We start from the raw sequence: 14,033 nt of genomic DNA on the forward strand, positions 1-14,033 counted from the left end.
GGTCCATGAACACGTCCAGCTGCTCCTGCCTCAGGGTTTTGGCACTGGCTGTTCCCTCTGCCTGGTCCACTCTTGCCCCTGATGTTCCCAAGACTACAGCCTTCTCGCCCCTTCAGCTGTCATCTAAATGTCTCCTCCTTAGATGGCCTTCCCTGACCACCCCACCTCCCGCCTCTGCTTTGAGCCTGTGCGTTAGTCAGCGCCTGTAGCACACCATGTATTAACCTCCCAGCTAGTATGGTAACTTGCCTCCCTATGGACCATGAACTCCATGCGAGCAGGGACTAGGTCAATGGTGTTTACCACCGGAGCCTCAACACCTAGTAATGGGCCGGTGCATCATCAGCACACTAGAGATGTTTGTTGAGTGAATGAACAAGCATCTCTCCCATCAGATCAAAAGTGCCACAGACCAGAGCTAGTGTCTTTTTTATTCCTTTTTGCAATCCCCCCAGCTTAAGGCCTGGCGCTCAATCCTGATGAATAAATGAAAGAATCAGGGAAGCCTTAACTATTCTAAGAATAAACACAGTGAATGTCTGACAAGTGAACAAATGGCCAGCCGAATGAACCCCAGTGCCCAATTAAGGGAGCGGAGCCACATCTTCCTCTCATCTGAGCTGGGGAAGATTACAATGTTCTCCTGTACGTTCCTAACCCAGGGAGTTAGAAATAGCCAGTCCTCCCACTGGCCCTGCAGCCTGATGGGCCCTTTGAGTTCAAAGCAGAGGCACCCCCAACTCTTGCCACTGCCCCTCCCCCTCCCAGGAAGCTGGGCTATTACCCACGCCAACATTCTCTGGAAAGTGTCTGATCCCAGCCAGCCGAGCTGAAGCTGGCAGCTGCATGGAAAAGCACCAGTACCGCTCACTAGCTAATGCTTTGGTTTAGAGAGATCAAAGGGAGCAAGTGATCTCACAGCTCCCTGGGTAGGATCATGCTCAAAAAATTTTTAAAAAAGAAAAAAACAGGCAGAAAATGGTTGGCTTCTCTGGGGAAGAAGAAACAGCAGCAAGAAGCACTGGGTCAGTGACGCAGAGCCTCAGCTTCAGCATCAGAGAAACCTGGGTTGACTCATGGTTCCGTACTTGCTAGCTGTGGGTCCTTGGGAAGGTCACAACACTTCTCTGAGCCTCAGTTTCCTTAACCACATATAGGGACAATAATAAGCATCTAAAGCAGGGGTTCTCAAAGTCTGGCTTAGAAACAGCAGTGTCAGCACCACCTGAGAGCTTGTTAGAAATATAAATTCTGCATCTGAAACTCAAGGGAAGGGGCCAGTAATCTGCGTGTTAATAAGCCCTCCCAGGGATTCTGCTACACACTCAAGTTTGAGAACCTCTGTTGAATTAAATTGGGATAATAGTAAATCACAGGATTTTTGTGATAATCAAATCACCAAAGGTGAATCAAATCACCTAATATAGGTGAAATCATAGATTTGTGCCTAGAACACAGTGAATGCTCAATAAATGTTAGCTGCTGCTGTTGTCATTATTATTATTGACACAGCCCTTTTCTTCCAGAAATGTTTTGTATAGCTGGGGAGATAAGACATAAAAATAGTGATAGCAGTAAGAACAAAACAAAAAAGAGAGCTCCTTCCCTGGTGGCTCAGACGTTAAAACATCTGCCTCCAATGCGGGAGACCTGGGTTCGATCCCTGGGTCGGGAAGATCCCTTGGAGAAGGAAATGGCAACCCACTCCAATATTCTTGCCTGGAGAATCCCATGGATGGAGGAGCCTGGTAGGCTACAGTCCATGGGGTCGCAAAGAGTCGGACACGACTGAGCGACTTCACGTTCACCTTCCATATTTGAGGCCGTGAAGCCACTGACAAGGATAGTTTTAGGGATTCATGAGGTTAGAGATCAGGGATTACTGGAGTGGTTTGAGGTAGCATTTATTCATTCAACAAAGCTTTACTGAGCACCTATTCCATTCCAGGCACAGTGCCAAGTTCAGCAGCAACCAGCAATGAACATGAGGGAGGTAACCCACCCTTCCTTGAAGAGGGGTGGGTCACACTACAGGGACAAGTGCAGAGACAGCCTGAATACACTGGGCTGTCAACCCAGGGTCACCAGGAGAGCTCCCAGGAGGAGCCTCTGTCCCTGGAGGAGGTAATGCCCTCGCTGAGCCCAGAAGGAAGAGCAGGAGGCAACCAAGTAAAAGGAGGGTCACCCACGCTAGCTTCCATGTCATACCACTCCAAGGGGCGCTGTTCAGAACCTGCTGTGACTGCTGGGCCCTGGAGTTGTGCAGACCCTTGGGGATTCAGGAGCAGGGGTGGGGAGCACAAGGGTGAGGAGAACGAGAATGCAGCATGAGGGAGGAGGTGGGGGCTGAGGCTGAGCCACGGAATTCGAGCCCTCGGAGTGGTAGGAAGTGAAACTGTCCAGCTCAGCAGGGCTGCACTGCAAGGGGCTTGGGGGCCTCAGGAGAGCATCTGGACTGTCCAGAGGGGCATAGGGAATCAGTGAGGGGTTCCAGGCAAGGGATGAAAGCCAAGCCTTGCTCTTGGGAAAGAGAGTACTTGTGGGAAGTGTGGCAGGTGAAGGCATGGCAACAGGAAACACATTTCTCTGCGGGCGTGAGGAGCCCGGTTCTGCTGGAATGGTGGCTCTGTTTGTTCGGGGACTGGGAGGCTGGCCAGGGCTCAGAGCAGGAAGCCACCTGTAGAGGTCAGAGCAGAAAGCAAGGCTTTCTCCCAAGGGATAACACAGACTCCTGGTACGGCAGGAAGGCCCGATGCTTCCCAGGACCCCTCAGATGGGTTAGGTGCTCCTGCTGTGTGCAACCACAGGCCTGGAATTGCCCTCCACCATACCTGTCACCAGTGACCCCCAAACACAAGATATAGCACTCCCTTCCCCAACTGTGGGGTTGTCCCCGACCCTACAATCTGTCAGCAAGTCCTCTTGGCTCCAATTCCAAAATATCTCCAGAATCTGACCATTTCTAAACCCATCCAGGCCACAGCCATCCGCCTGGACCATTGCAGCAGCCTCCTCACTGACCTCTCTGCCTCCACCCACCCTCCCTCCTACAGCTTGGTCCTCACGTGTGGTCAGAGTAGTACCTTGAGAACAAAGTAAGATCAGCTCCCTCCTACGCCCCCTCATCCAAATGGGAGTAAAATCCGGAGTCCTAACAGCCACAGCCCCTAGACACTGGCTTCCACTCTGCATCCTCAGTTCTGTTTCGCAATTCTGAAATCCACAAGGTGCTAAAAGAATCAAAAGATCTGCAAAACCCATTTGATGGCAAAACCAGTCCTGAACGAACATGAAGCGGTTTATAGTTTGTATTTATCGTACTTAGAGTCGATGTTCACGTTTCCACTCAGACACATTCATGTGGTAGGTGATGGGGTGTGGCCTCGACTCTGCTGGGGTGAATGCTGGTGGGGGGAGTGCTTCCCCAAAGCTGCAGAGTCTGGATTAGTCACCTACCTGCTGCCTGGGCTGCAGCTAAGACATGTGGGCTGCACCTCCTGACCTCATCCCTTCCTATCCCCTCGCTCCTTCTGCCCCAACTGCTGGCCTCCCCCGTCCTCCCAGCCCACCTTGAGCCTTCGTCTTGCCTGCTCTCTTGCCCAGCCTGTGCCCTCTCATGGCTCCCCAGCTTCAGGTCCTTGCTCATATTCCCTCTTCAGAAGAGGCCCTGCCCTTGCCCCCATCTCCATCCCCTTGCTGTGTTTAATTTGTCACCACCTGACATGACATTACAGACTGTTTCACCTCCACACTTACTGCCTGCTTCTCTCACTGGCATCTGAGCTTCATGAAGGTCCAGACTGACTCTTGTTCATTCAGAACAGAACTGGCACACAGTAGGGACTCAGCAAGAATAACTGCAAATGTTAAATCAACCCACTAATGTACCTTTCATGATGTAATGCCATTGGTTTAGCCTCTGACCAAGGCACAGTTTTCAGGAGGCACAGGCACATCTGTCATACCCACCTACCCTGGCACTGCCCAGGCTACCTGTATCAAAGCCCTCCATAAATACTTGATGAACAAAGGAAAGAGCACAGTATACAATTAGACTTGAGAATGGCTTGTGCAGGAGTTTCTGCCACAGTCCAAACAGGATTTGATAAGGGTCTCACTGTTTGTGGGCAGCGGGTAGGAAATCAGTGCCTCTGTGTGCTAAAATCCCCTCATTTGAGGCAGTAATTAAAGACAGATCTGGTGAGAGGAGCTTACAAAGGAAAGAAACAGGAAGGCTGACTGGCACAGGAGTGAGGGTCAGTGGGTGTGGATTCTGCTCGGCAGTTTTGGGGGGCAAACAACCAAATAACTGCAAAAGCACTCCAGCCCCAGTGGCGTACTTACCTTGTAGAAGAAGTAGAGCCCTTGGCTGAAGGAGAAAAGAAAAAAAAAGCCAGTTATTCAACTTAGAAACACACTTTTCTTTTATAATTACTTTTCAGAGGGTGCAGAGGCTTGCCCCCAGGGATGTTGGGAGGAATTGTTGAAATCATATCCTCCAAACCACAGGAAACCCCATGCCCACCCCAGTGGGGTGGGTGGTCCATTGTCTTTCAGCAGGAAGAGCTGGGCCTGCCAGCTTTCCCACTTCTGGGAATTGCCAAAGGTCAGATCCCAAAGCAACCTTCAGCCTGAGAGGGCCAGCTGCCCTACCTCTGGCTGAGCCTCACTTCCATCCATCACTCACATTACCTGAAACCCTACAGCAAGACTGGGTGCCCATCAGGGCCCTTCACTGCTGGAGAACAGGTTCTGGCAGAACTGCTAATTGAGGGAGCAAGTGCACATTCCACTTCTGCCACCCACTCACATGCTGCGTGACCCTGGGTGGGTCATTTTCCCTCTCCGAGGTTAGCTCTCAGTGCTCTAAGTCATACAGGTGAGCTGGACATTCATTTTCATCTTACCACCTTCGCAAAAAGGATCATGGGAGGAAAGAAAGGGTCTGTCTGGCTCAGAGGTTTTGAGCCTGTAATGTGGGGCATCCCACAGAGAAGCCACTGGGGTTCGCCACCATTTGACTCTGATTTTGCTGTAAAATTGTAATTAAAAAGCAACATGCACAGGCAAGTGTGCTCTGTATCACGTATTAGCAGGCTGGAGGCTGCCACACTGCAAGAATTCTCACTGCCAGATGAACGCTTGGTGCCTGGGCAGGTATTGGATTTTTAGGTGAGTGGTACCCATTAGATGCACAGCTCAGCATCTAACATTTGAATGGAGGCTGATGGGCTGCCAAGTCCTGGGACACGAGTCGTCTCAGGGAGTCCAATGATGGGACACTGATCGTCTCCATTCCATACTAAGGACACTGGATGACTCCCTAAGGTCACACAACAGGTAAGTGATAGAGCTGAAATTAGGATATTTCACTGTGAGTATGAGGTAGAGGATGGTAGACAACTCCGGGGATTGACAAGGGAGAGGGGGTGTCTCATTAGGGCAGAGGCAAAGTGCAGTGTGATCTCAAACATGGTCCCTGGAGACCCACTGTCACGTGAATCCTGGCACCAGCACTCACCAGCTGTGAGACCTGATCAAGATCTGTAACTTTCCCGTGCCTCAGTTTCCCATCTATAAAGTGGGGTTAGGTCTGTGGTGACTTCAGTGCCTGGCACGTCAAAAGAGCTGACTGAGGGCCAGCTGTCACTGTCACTAAAGTTCACATTTGAGACCTGGACTCTGCACACAAGCAGACTCACCATTCAGGGCTGGGTGGCCTTCACCAGCGTCTGCAGCTCTCCAACCCCCATTTCTTCTCCAGAACCCTGGATGGCTGATGCCCAAGCCCACGGAAATGAGCTCCTATGTGCTAGAGCCTAACATGGTGCCCAGGGATAAAGCTCCAAAGGAGGCTGGGGCTTTATGAAAAGGCACTATGAATGCTCCATCCAAGGGCTGGCTTGTCTCCCAACGTGGGCAAGAGACCCTGTTTCCCCATCCAAGGAGGAGTCATGCCTGCGTGGTGGCTCGAGGAATGTTAGGGAAACCACCCTGCAGATCACCTGGAAGAACCCTTTGTAGATTCTAGAGATGCCAGCCCTCTCAGATGGGAGTTTGAGGTTCAGGCAGTGTCTCAGGGCTGAGTGCTCCAGGCCGTCCAGCGGGGAGGGAAACTTGGGGGCCAGAGGAGAGGGGGTGCAGGAGGGGTGTGTGGCTGAGGCACATAAAGCCCGTCAAGCTCTGCCTGGAGGTCCGGGTGCAGAAATGCAGCTCGGGACGGCATTTGGCACTCTGCCGGCTGCGGCACGTGGTGCTGGGTCACAAACAGCATTTTTAAGAGGATATAGTACAAAATATGACAAAAAGGAAAATATCAGACTTCCGATTTTATAGATGGGGTGTGTGTGCATCGGGTTGAGACATGAAATGTATTTCTATCACTTGTAGCCAAAAAGGTTTCAGAAACACTGGCTTAAAATAGTCTTCAAGAGTGGGAAAGAGGACATGCATTTTTTTAGGTCTGACAGTGTGTCAGCGCTGTTGTTGCCCATGAGCTTATTTGTTTCATAACTATCTTCCGAGGCAGGCACTGCCACGTCCATTTTACAGGTGAGGAAACTGAGGCTTATGGAGGCCAAACTGATTGTTTAGAGCATAAAACAAGGATCTGGAATTCTGGTTCATCTGACTCCAAAGTCAAGAGGCCCAGCGACAGAAACAACTACACAGACACACACATACACACACATACACACACATACACACACATACACACACATGCACGCATGAGTGCAAACAGGTCACAATGTCCTGGATTGAAACTTCTACCCTCCTGCTGCAGTCAAAGGCCACACACCTTGCCACTATGAGGGGAGCTTTCCAGGGAGGTGGTTCATGCTTCCGGTCTCACGTACAATACTCATTACAGGAGCTAACATCGAGAACTTGCTATTGTGCCGGGCATCTTGCTACTGCTGTACCCACAGTTACTCATTTAATTCTCCCAACAGCCTGGGAGGTAGGTGGTGGTGTTCTCCCCACTCCCTTCCAGCCTCCTGCCAGCGGGCTGGGCACGTAATCTGGACAGGTAAGGGGAAAGCAGAAGTCTGCCAGGGGCTCCTGGGAAGTACCGTTTCCTCCTTGAGACCCTTTTGCCACCCTGGCATCTCCCGGATTCCCATATCAGCAGTGGTTCTGTGAGACTGCGAGGCCTGGAGCAGTGATGCTGCAGGGTAGGGGGCCCACCCAGATTTCAGCCTGTGGAGGGGCTGCACAGCCAAGGCAATGGTACCCCTGGACTTCTTGTTGCTGGGAGTAACTGGACGTCCTTATGATTTAAACTACGTGTAGCCCAAAGCAGAGACCCCTCCCTGTCTGGGACGGACAGCCCAGGGGTAAACTCTCAGGGAGGAACCAGGGGACCCACCCACCTTTCTTCTGTCTGATTCGGAGGAGGTAGAGGGCTGCGATCAGCAGGGCCACCAGCAAGGCACACACCACGCCCACCACGATGAAGATGCCGTTCCAGTTGTTGCCATTCTGGCCTAGGACCACACACAATAGAGGTTTCATGTAGGAAAATTTAAAACAAAGAAAAGGAAAAGCCACTTCCCCTTTTCACCACGAGGCAGGCATCATTAACTGAGAATATCTGGCTCAGATGTTTCGGCCCCGTGGGCATGTCCATGGATCTGCACACACTTCCCCTTGTGGGTTACCCACAGGCAGCGCAAAATCTGTGCCGAGGTGCCAGGAGGGAAACATTGCTGTCAGCCTTGGAGGAACCCCGGCTGCAGGGTGTGGGTGGAATTGCCCTCCTGAGGAATAGACATACGTTCCTCCTCACCTGAGTGAGCCATGGAGCGGCCACCTGGGGACACAGGTCTGCCTGGATCTCCTAATGGCAGCTGGGGCATCACACACCACAGAGGGAAGGGTTGTGAGGAGGGTGACCTGCCACTGGACATGCAGAGCCCCGAGGCAGTGTGCTGGTCCATGCCTGGGCCTAGGCCCAGGAGGGCTGAGCCCAGGACACCTGACATGGAGACAGTGCAGGGGCTGGCACCAGGCACAGGGAGGGGATCCCGCAGGAGGACAGTGTGCAGTCAGGAGCAGGGCTCTGAGCCACAGAAATGCAGGTTCAAATCAGTGCCCTCACTGAGCGACCTTGAGCAGGTCATTTAAATCCCCTCATGCACTGGCTTCCTCTTACGTTATTGAGGCCAATAGTCATCTCTACTTCATTGAATAGCTCTGAGGAACACCTCACTAATCAACCAACTACTCACTCTTTCACCCTTTCTAAAAGTATTTCTTGGGTGTCAACTACCTACCCAGTCCTGAAGCCACAATGCTGAGACAGCCATGGTCCCAGCAGCTGAGACTCAAAGCTGAGAGGTCACCAGGGTCACCTCCTTCAACACTGCCAGGGGCAGGTGGAGCAGCCTAGAGACAGGCACCGACTTGTTCAAGCTCCCCAGTGAGACGGACAGCCAGAGTGGATCCACACATCCTGTCTCCCAGGGCAGGGCTCATGGTGGCATCAAAGGGCAACTTGACAGACCCCAAGGCTTCTTTAGAGCTGTCCCTTTCAGGATGCACGAAGGAAGGAAACGGCCTCTATTCTAATCCATTGAAAGGGTTTGCTATGTACAAGGGTACAGGTGATGGAACATTCCACAGTGGCACCAAAATGCCAACCAGGCACTGTCATTCTGAAGAAAGGGAGATATGCCGACAACCAGTTGGACGGGGGCTGAGACAATGACACCCTGACACCTTTCATTCTCCCAGGAGGGTGGCAGCATCACCATCATCTAGGCACTTGGGCCTAGCAACATTCCCTGGGAATCGTCCCATAGAAATAGCTGCGCATGTAACAGAATGTGTACAAGGGCAGTTAGTGCAGCACTGATCACACTTGAGATAAGCCGCAGACGCCTGGAGCCCCCAACCCGATTCCAGTGGGGCAGCCAGGGAGAGCAGGCTCAGTTCACAAAGAGCAAGGTGGAGGAGGTGGGCGGGCAGAGAATGGTGAACACAGAAGCTGTTAGTAGAAGAAAGTGAGAGTACACCACGAGCAGGACAATCCCTCTCCTTCCCTGCTTTCTTTCTTTCAAGGATATTTATGTCAAAAGATCTATAAAGAATATGCCACACTCTTACCAGTGGTCACTCTTGGAGGTGGGAATTCACTTTAAAGTTCTATTTTATATCTATTGACTTCTACATTGTTCTATAAAAAGTATGAATTACTACCTTTAATATTTAAAAAAAAAGATTAACAGCTGGGTCAGTTGCAGTGGTGACCTCACCAGGGGTTTGACCTGTGTCCTGGTCCTTCTGGGGAGCAGAGACTTCCAGGGTATGGTTTTTGGAGACCGCCGGCTGCCCGTCATGCTCCACCTGGCAGGTGAGCACCACAGCCTCCCTGTGGGCAGAGGAGTTCACCAGGAGCCAGCTCGTCTGGTTAAAGGTCCCGTCCTTGTTCTCTACGAGGATTGAGGCCGCTTCTGTTCGGGACATGTTTCCGTTCTCCAGCCAGGTCAGCTGTAGAGGCCGGGGGTAGAACTTGTTCACCTGGCAGGTGACGTTCACCTGGTTCCCAGCTGAGGGGTGTCCGGTAATCTCCAGGGTGGGTGGAACTGAAACAGCACAGGAAGAAGCTCTGACCTTATGGAACAGACATGTCATAGGGGAGGAGATGGATAACCGCTCAGCACAGCCCGGGAGTCACCCAGAGCCAGGCGTGCAGTAGGTGCTCAAGCTCTGAGGCTGTCTCTGCATATGGATGAACTCACTAAGCACAGTGCAGGGCACACAGCAGGTGCTCAAAGGCTGGGCTCCTGTGAGGTGAACCATGTGTGCAATCTATAAGCACAGCCCTAGTATGCAGGTGAAATATAATGACTGCCGCAAAATAAATGAAATCACTGAACACATAGGGGCCTGACTTACAGTAGGTGCTCAGTAGTTGAAGAAGCTATTGGTAAACTATTAGCACAGTGCTTGGCACATGACAGGCATCCACCTGGCAGCTGCCATGAAAACAGTAATAAGTGACCAGCTCATCTAGGAGCCTGGAGACTGGGCAGGATTGTCAGGAAGTGGATTCCAGGCAATTCAAGGCCTGGAACAAAAATCAGGGGGAAGGAGCAGGTTGGGGCCTTGGGGGCAGGTATGGGCTTGGGATGGCATGAGGGGCATCTACCTCGGATGGTCTCGGACAAGTTGGCAGTCCCACGGAGAGGAGGGCCCCCCCGCAGGGTGACGTGGGCCACCTCGCAGATGACCTGGGAGTGAACATCTCCCGCGGCCAGCAGCACTTTAGCTGTGCTGGTGATGCTGTAGGAAACGTTGTCGTCTTCTGGGTCCACGCTGGTCTGGGAGACTGAGAGCTCATTGCCATTTTTGAACCATTTCAGGGAGATGTTTCTGGGGGAGAAGCCGTGGGATGTGCAGGTGAAGCTCACTGTCTGCTCAGGTGTAGCCCTCACTGTAGGGCCGGATACCATGGGCGGAGAGGGCTTGGCTACGAGAGGAACATTTATAAACACTGAAAACCATTGTGATTATCATCGCTAATGAATATATGTAACATAGTTAGGAACTATCACATATATTATTATTTTAATTCTTCAAATAGCTCTGGGAGGGCACTGCCATCATCCTCATCTTAAAGGAGACACACGGGTTCCCCGGGGTGACTGAGTCAGGGGTATGGCATTCCAGGTCTGAGTGCAAAGTCCACCTGCTTTCCTCTGCAAGGTGATTTCCCACCAGTCTGGGCACAGAAACAAAAAGTGCTGATTGGTCTCAGACATTCTTCCTATTTGCTATTCCTGGCTGGGCTCTCCTGGAAAACTTAAGTTCAGAGAAAGCATTTATAGAAGTGAATGCAAGGGAAGCAAGGGCACAGCGGGACCACACGGAAGCTTAACCAGGCTGGCCATCCAAGAGGTGTGACCGTGGTACTTCCTAGCTCCTCATCTACAAAGTGGGACAGCAGGCATTATTCCTCCTGGGGCTCCAGTGAGAGTTAAACAGTCAGTGGAAGCATTTTTGCCATGAGTAAAACACAATATGCTTCACCAAACTAAATAAACACAGATTTCTCTTTAACCCAGACTATACGTATATCCAGAGCTGCCCCTTCAGGTACCTATGAATTTACTCCATAGTTTTCACTCTTTCCACAACTATTCCAGTAAGACTAATGTGTACCAATCCTTAAATCTGAGAGAAAGGGAGCAAACAGATACTTTTCTGAATCTGGGTTCTTCTCCTAGATCAGGTTTGGGTTGAAACAAAGATTGCTGAGTGCTGAGAAACCAACGGTAGTTAATTTCTTGTTATTAAATCAGAAGACACACAGAAACAGGCTTATGAAGTAGCAGAAGCACTTTTTGCGTCCTGAAAATATACACAAATCAGCAAGTCAAAAGTGAGGGCAGTTTCTCTCTTTAGAAAGGTCCTGTGGGGCGTCTCCAAATTGTCCATTACTACCTAACAGACTTCTGTAAAAGTTGGCAGATAGCAACTATATAAATATCTACATTTGTAAGTATTTAACTTGCTTCCTGAAACTCATCAAACATTTTGAGCACATGGTAAAGAGGTGTTACTTGAGTAAGTCAAGTCATAAAATCATCAGCATCCTGAATGTAAAGGGAGCAGATGCTGTGATTAGTTACCACTTATCAAGAGTTTCTTGGGAGCCTGACACTGGGCTGATCCCTCTAGGAACCTCAGCTCTTTAACCCCTCCACCAACTCTGAGAGGGAGGGCTGAGTATGGCCCCATTTACAGGATGAGGCCCAGGAAGATGCATTATGGTATGAGGCCAAGAACACCCAGAGAGTAAGTATCAGAGTTCATCTCACTGCACGTGGGACTGATTGATTTTAGCGTCTCTGATCTTTACTCTTAAGCCTCAGTGACTCTAGACAAAGCGGATAAAGCACCACCTGGTAAGATGAGTGAGGGGTGTATATAAAACAGAGACCCTGGCATATAGTAGGTGCTTAAACAATAATACCCAAGATTGTTATCATATCTGGTCATTCCTAGGCCTGATCAGGTCATACCAGGTCATACTTAGGTCATTCCTAGGTATTTATTCTCTAGGCAGTAAGAAGGCAAAACAAAAGTGTTGTGGATAAAACAAGTCTCAGACCTTGTTCCCTGCAGCTGCCATGAAAGACTCACATGAATAAAGGAGTAGAAAACCACCAAGCTAGGACCCTCTCCCTCTTTTCAAAACTACCCCCTCAGGAAAAAAGCTGGGGAAACTGGCTTTCAAAACACACAAGGGATCACAGGTGTTTTCCTACAGATCAGCTTTTTTCAGAGCTGGAAGCATTTTGAAAGGACAGAGGGCAGATTTCGTCAGTGTCACTGTGGTTGTTGAGGCAGGAGGGCTCTGGGTTGAGCATGGAGTGTTGCTGGGGATTCCAGCACCTGTTTAGACACACACATGTTTAAAGATGGGAAGGTTTCCCCAGCGATGAGGCTCAGGTCTGAACAGGTGGTCTGAGTGGGCAGGAAGCCCCTCTCAGCCTAGGTGAGTTCTGTTGGAAGTGAGGGGTGTCCCTGCCAACCCACTTAGGCTGACTTTCTTGGGCCTCCTAAGAGCTGTCACTATCACAGGCTACTCTGAACACCCAAAAGATCTGTTCTTACAACCCAGGCACCAAGTGGAACCTACCTTTTTCAGCAAAAAACTACAGCTCTCCCTCTGTGATCTCAGAGAACACGTAGCTCAGGGCGCCTCTGCCCTGGCTAGGCACCAGCGTCCTCTGCAGGAGCTAAGACACTCAGCTGCCCAGGCCACATCTGTGCACTTACACTAGAATTTCTAGGGTGGACCCAGGGTCCTTGGAGCTTGTCACCACCTCCCAGGTGATTCCAATGAGCAGTTGAGGTTGAAAGTCACCCAGTTCCATTCCAACCCATTACACTTAGTCCTAGAGCGAAAGTGACTCTTTCAAGGTCCTTTAGCTCTGGGACATCAGAGCTCACGTTGGTGGAACCTGTCCCACGTGCTCAGCTCTGCTCTAAGCTCTTGACGTGTGCCCTCATTCAGTCCCTGCAGCTACTCTGTAAGGCTGGGGCTGTCACCAGGGGACAAGGACACTGAGCCCCAAGGTGGGGAGGGACGACTCAGAGGTCGCAGAGCCAGAACGGGGCAGAACTGGGGTGGGGGCCCAGGCAGGGGGCTCAACCACTGTGCACTGAGCTCAGGAACACCCTATCCCTAACCCTAACCCACCCTATCCAGGGCTTCCTAGACCCTCTCCAGTCATCACAGACCCTTGAAATGGTGTGATTCCCACCATTTCACAGATGCATAAACTGAGGAGCAGGGGGAACTGAGATGTGCCCAAGACCACAGAGCCTGAGAGGCCAGCACCATCCCTCCCCAAGGGGCTGTCCTGTCAGCAGGCCACCGTACTCCTGGAACACCCTGCAAAGGCTGTGAGATGATCTTCTTTCTATAGGTGAGGAAACGGGAGCCCAGCACAGGGAACTGGGTCTCAGCCTGGAAATAACACGTTTAGTTAGGAGTCCCTATTCTGTGCTGGTGATTTGGACAGAGCTCCTCAAATCCTTCCAGCTCTCCTGAAAGACATGATGACCACCATCGTGCAGATGAGGAAACTGAGGTGGAGAGAAATGAAGGGTCTGTCTCCTCTCACCCCTGACTGTGTCCTGGAATATCCTGTCAAGTCTAAACTTTCAGGTCCATCAGCAAAGCAAGTGCCCACCTTCAGGAGCCCCCACACTGACCACCACCCTGCCTTTTCCCTCAGATTCTTGAATTCAAGTGACTACAGGGAGGAGGAGCCTCTCAGGGCCCAGCCCTGGGGACCCTGGAACAACAAGGGAAGACATGGGTTCCTGACACCTGAGTCTAGAACAGGAACTCTTGCTCACATGGGCCCTCATTACCCTCTAGGGAACACCTCCCCCTCCTCATCCTCAGTCCACCGAACCAGGAATGGGCGTGTCCGGTGCTGCTGGGGTCTCAGTGGCCCCTCTGGACTCTGTCCACACCACCCTTCCCAGACCTGCTCCACAGGGGCCTGGTG

General features: G+C 51.2%; 1 protein-coding gene across 8 annotated transcripts in view; it reads right to left on the reverse strand.

The window, feature by feature from the left end:
- Positions 1-14,033, reverse strand: part of SIRPA (signal regulatory protein alpha) — a 44,891-nt gene that overhangs the window by 7,339 nt on the left and 23,519 nt on the right. For 6 of the 8 annotated variants that reach the window (XM_042229828.2, XM_027976889.3, XM_042229827.1 and 3 more), the window contains exons 4-7: positions 10,154-10,474; positions 9,258-9,587; positions 7,374-7,487; positions 4,345-4,369 (exon numbers count right to left, since the gene is read on the reverse strand). In XM_042229828.2, coding sequence (XP_042085762.1) covers positions 4,345-4,369; positions 7,374-7,487; positions 9,258-9,587; positions 10,154-10,474 — 790 coding nt within the window. The remainder of the gene's footprint in view (positions 1-4,344; positions 4,370-7,373; positions 7,488-9,257; positions 9,588-10,153; positions 10,475-14,033) is intronic. The other 2 variants (XM_042229832.1, XM_042229831.1) reach the window with 1 other exon arrangement.

This window comes from Ovis aries, chromosome 13 (assembly GCF_016772045.2).
Source record: "Ovis aries strain OAR_USU_Benz2616 breed Rambouillet chromosome 13, ARS-UI_Ramb_v3.0, whole genome shotgun sequence".
Lineage (NCBI taxonomy): Eukaryota > Metazoa > Chordata > Mammalia > Artiodactyla > Bovidae > Ovis > Ovis aries.